Genomic DNA, 5,163 nt, shown 5'->3' with positions numbered 1-5,163 from the left:
ATATATTTATTACAATCTGATATACTGTAGTTATATGTAGTAGTATAACATGTATATTAGTTAAAACAAACTTTGCTCATTGTAAACTTTTTGCTATTTTTGCCCTAGTGTTCTCCTGGGACAATGTTTAATGGCTCCTACAGGGCACAGCCCTATGCTCAGGCACACCTGGCGGCTCATGCTGCACAGGATTTGCAGCCTAAAAACTACCCTAAGCCTATCTACTCATACAGGTGAGCGAGCTTCTCATAGTTTTACAGTGAAGGATATTATGCATTGCCAATACTTTGTATTCATTTACGTATTGATGTGATTTCTAATTATATTACTTCTGTGTGACAGTTGCCTTATTGCAATGTCCTTAAAAAACAGCAAGACTGGCAGCCTGCCTGTGAGTGAAATCTACAGTTTTATGAAGGAACACTTTCCATATTTCAAGGTATGGCAGTCTAACTTATTAAAAGTGGCTTCTGATGTGTGTTCATGTTTTCCAAGTTGTAGTTACTGGTTAAGGCCTCTGGTCATTATTAATGGCTTGTTTTTGTGACTTTCTAACCTAAATGGTCCATTTCCACACATTTTTTAAATATATTATACATTGTTTTCTAATTTCCAATTATTCCAAGCATTGTTGATATTGATGCTGATATACGGTAGGTAGGTATATATGGTAGCTATAGGTATTTATAGTTTTACTCTCTTATGTAAATCTAACAGAAGTATGTATCAATGTGTCTGAAATAATACCTGTTTTCCCTATAACAACCAATTAGATTTTTAATGATAGACATTATATTTTTTAATTCAGTAGGTAATTAGCAAATACGTAGGTGCTATGCTGTATATTTTATTTTGAACACCAGTGCTTTGATGGTATAGGATTACTGTATCATTACTGTATTAACAGCTATCCATTGTACCTTATTTCAGACAGCACCAGACGGCTGGAAAAACTCAGTCCGGCACAATCTGTCCCTGAACAAATGCTTTGAAAAGGTGGAGAACAAGCTGAGTGGATCATCCCGCAAGGGATGTCTCTGGGCATTAAACCCAGCTAAAATTGACAAAATGGAAGAGGAGATGCAGAAGTGGAAAAGGAAGGACCTGCCAGCAATTCGTAGGAGTATGGCTAACCCAGGTGAGAATATACAAAGCAGGTCACTTGGATACAATCACTGAAAGCCTATCTGAACCCTCTTAATTAATTACTGTAATAGAATCAATCTGTATGTGCAGTAATAAATAACCCTTTTATCAGCTAAGCGCTGCAGCCAGAGTTAATGACCATGTGCTTCCAGCACATAGCCGTGTCGGATTTTGGCTTTAACACACAAGTTTTCCTATGGTTCAACATGTCCCCCTTTAAACACTGATCCCTAAGCAGAACTATGGATAAGGGCAGTGTTCAGAGGAGAGTATTAGCGATCTGGGTTGCTGCCGCTCTCCTAGTACTGACAGTACAAGGCTTTTGTTAACCCTTCTTGCAGCACTAATAAATACAGCTAATTAAAAAAAAAGGAAAAACATATTCATTACTGTATACACAGCCTGCCTGAAATACAGTAAAAAAGGGTTCAATTTGGCTTTAAATACAATGTAATAGTTCACAGTTCATTAGCATGATGGCAAAAGATCTTTTCTTTCTCATCCATTGGGGGACACAGGAAGTCTTTCACCTTCGGGTTATACTGCTGTCTCCAGGAGGATTGGACACTGGCAAACAAAAAAACTGTAGATCAGCCCAGGATAACCTCTACTGCCTCCATTTTTTTTGCCAGAGATCCTAGGAGCATTGACATTTTTTTCAGTCAAGACTCTCTTCCACATTGCTACCCAGCTTAGTTATCTGCAGCCTGGCTTTTGCAGTACCGCATCTGGACCCCGTTTGAGTGGAGCTGTGGGGCTATCCTGGAAGTGACCTTCAGGGACTAGGTTCTGTGTAAGGCAATTTTAAGACCCTGTTCTGGTAACAAGTTACCTGAGGAGTGCTTTTCCAGGTCCAGAGCAGCTAGAATTGCATCAGTGCTTGCCCTATAGACACTAGAAATGCCTCAGTGCTTGCCCTAGAGCCACTAGAATTGCCTCAGTGCTTGCCCTAGAGCCACTAGAATTGCCTCAGTGCTTGCAGTGGGACTCTGTGCTAATGTCATCCACTCGGTGGAATGCCGTGTACTCTTTTTTTTCACCATACAGCGTTGGTTGCAGAAGCGTCTGCCCGATGCTGCTTCTGCTTACAGAATAGCCATGTGGAAACCCTGCTGTCTGCCTACCTTGATTTCCAAGAAGTGAGTTTGCCTCTAAGTGATGCAGTGAGCACCACTCTAAAACTGGAGGAATAATCTGCTATTTCCCGTTCCAAATCAAAGACCCTAAGCTTCAAAGACCTTCCAATGTCACCAATTGTATACTGGTAGTAGAAGGGGTTATCTTGGGCTAACTTAAAATGTGATTGTTTGTCAGTGTCAAATCCTCCTGTAGGCAGCAGTATAATGCGAAGGTCACAGACTTTCTGTGTTCTTCAATGGACTCCAAGAAACGGATATTGCAGTGAGTACAAACACGCATGTACACATTGGGTAAACATGCATGTTTATTCCTGCAAAGGAAAGAGAGGGAGTATTCAGAATACATCCCCTGTGCCAGTCTCTCTCAGTGGAAAACAATAGCTATTGGGTGAAAAAAAACTAAATTGAGTTGCTAGACCCCAAGAAGGCTCGGCCAGTGAAAGGCTCCAAAGCGGACCCATTGACATAATATCATTGCAAAAACTAAACATAGCGGGCAAACATTTTTACTTTTCTGTAAGCATCTTTATTTCTGCTAAATTTTGTTTGCAATCAGGCCCCTAAAAAAGTATTAAAGTGTTTAATATGAGTTTACATTAGACTAACAATATTGTTTTCCCTTATTTTCTCTTGTAGATGAACTGGATAAACTGATTATGGACAGACCTGGAAACTGCAAAGCTCCAAGCAAGCTGACAGCCCCAGAAACACCAACCATGACAAATATTGGGAGCATTCCCGGAAGAGTGCCTATTACTCAGCTTCACCCCCAGCCAGTCATGACATTATCCCTACAGTCCATACCTTTCCATCATCAAATTCAGACTCAGGCAAGAATAGCATCAAGTTCTCCTGCCCCAGCCCAAAGTCCTCCACTCCACGTGATGCCACATATGACACAGAGCCCACTGCACCAGCATGTAATAGGCAGAGGGTCATCTGACTTCCTCGGCTTTACCTCAGACATGAATACAGAGGTGGACTCACTTGATCCCAGCATCATGGATTTTGCTTTACAAGGTAGGATAACAGATGGATGGATTGATTTTTTTTTTATCAGTAACTTTATTAATATGTATTATTAGTCTAGCCTAATCTATGATAATCTGTACTGATATTAAGAAGTGGAAAAACAGTATCGCTTTGCAGGCTTGTTTAGTTTGAAAAAATAAATCGGTGATAATTTCCGTTGCTGGTATCCATCAGAAACCAGTAAGAATCCAGGGTTCTTTCAGTGAAGGTGTCCTTTAGAGGATTCCCCCACTCCTTTCACTTTCAGACCAAATTGTCAACTTTTCACATGCTAAAATGTGACCTGAAACCCCTTAAAAAGAATATATTTTCTGAAAGTGACAGCCCTACTTTATTTGTAGAAGTGACTTTACAACTGCCCAAACCACTTCTACGCAATGCAGCACAGCCAGGAGATTTCTTTTTTTGTGAATGAAACCTTAAGCATTCATCTGATCACTATATCATACCTGAAATAGTAATCACATGATCAGGAACCACTCTGATTGCTTGTTGATGATTAGTGGGTAGCAGAGCTGTTTTCTGGCTCTGACTGCTAGCAGCTCTGCACAGTGTTGGATGCAAGCTGTAATACTGGTAACGTACATTAAAGAGACACTGTCACTTTACCCATTCAGGGCAAAGTGACAGTATCTGTTAAAATACTCTCTCCCAACGCACTGATACTCACCACTTCAGAGATACCTCACTATTCCTGCTTCTACCTTATAACTAGTGCTTCTGGGTATGGAGGTGTATTGGATCTTCTCCTATGTGACACTGCTCAGGTCTCAAAAACGCTTGCTAGGCCAATTATGTGTAAAAGGGGGAGATGTTACCATTGCTGCTAGGCTCCAACACCAGCTGAAGCCAAGTATTTCTGTGCCAACTGCATTAGAGGAAACAGGGTCGGGGTATCATTGGAAATGTGAGTATCAGAGGGTTTGAAGGACCCTTTCACAGACACTGCTACATTGCCCATGACATCCTCTCAGATTAGAGCATTGTGCTAATTAATGTGTTAAAGTGTTAATCTACATTGTGGGTAGGGAGTGGATAAACATTAATATCCAGCTATCAGTTTCAGGGTTCATTTGAATCTGACTGGTTGCTATGAAGCAACAAAGGCATTTGTTACTTAAGACACTTTGATAAATGAATAAACAGGGCTCATTATTAATATATTAATAATATATATGTTTTTGTTTTCAAGGTAATATATGGGAAGACATGAAGGATGAAAGTTTTAATCTGGACACACTAGCTGCATTCAGCAACTCTCCCATTCAGCTATCAGACTGTGACTTGGGGACCATGGGTCTGACACCAGTGTCTAGCAGCAGTGACCATTCTTTCACAGACTTCCAAGTCACCAGCCTGTACACCTCATATGCAAATATGGACAATGTGACACCTTCCCAGTGTGTGGGAGGACAAGGCAATAAACCGATTGCTTTGTTATAGGTCTACTGCAGACGGCACAGTCACCAGAAACAAATTCACCGAAGCAGCATTTGAACAGGTTATATTACCGAATGAAATGAGGAACCACTGTGTGCACTCACTTATTTCCTGGACATTGCAAGCGCTGCCTTTATTATCTGGCCACCAGTGTACTTTTTACTTGTATCTTTTTCTACCATTTATAAGCCATTCAGAATCAAAAAGTGGGCAAGCTGTACAGAATCCCCGAAGCAAATGAAAAGCAGTTTCTTTTCCACGGACATATTTGACAATAGAACGTTTCTGGTGATCTGTGAAAATCCCAATGACTCTGGACTGATATGAAAAAGCAAGCTGCACTGAACTTAACTTGGTTAATTGTTGCCAATAGAATAGAAAGAACTGTGACTTCAATAGCACTAAA

At 40.6% G+C, this 5,163-nt stretch overlaps 1 protein-coding gene across 1 annotated transcript in view; it reads left to right on the top strand.

Annotated features, from left to right (window-relative positions):
• The window catches only part of FOXN4 (forkhead box N4), a 20,843-nt gene extending 16,008 nt beyond the window's left edge, over window positions 1-4,835 (top strand). The window contains exons 6-10 of the mRNA XM_018560757.1: window positions 109-233; window positions 343-439; window positions 931-1,138; window positions 2,922-3,305; window positions 4,510-4,835. Of these exons, the coding sequence (XP_018416259.1) occupies window positions 109-233; window positions 343-439; window positions 931-1,138; window positions 2,922-3,305; window positions 4,510-4,760 (1,065 nt within the window). The 3' untranslated portion in view covers window positions 4,761-4,835. The remainder of the gene's footprint in view (window positions 1-108; window positions 234-342; window positions 440-930; window positions 1,139-2,921; window positions 3,306-4,509) is intronic.
• Window positions 4,836-5,163: the final 328 nt, after the last annotated feature.

This window comes from Nanorana parkeri, unplaced genomic scaffold (assembly GCF_000935625.1).
Source record: "Nanorana parkeri isolate BGI_ZX_2015 unplaced genomic scaffold, ASM93562v1 scaffold18, whole genome shotgun sequence".
Classification (NCBI taxonomy): domain Eukaryota; kingdom Metazoa; phylum Chordata; class Amphibia; order Anura; family Dicroglossidae; genus Nanorana; species Nanorana parkeri.
Note: the sequence above shows the minus strand (reverse complement) of the source record. Positions and strands in the feature narration are given on the sequence as shown.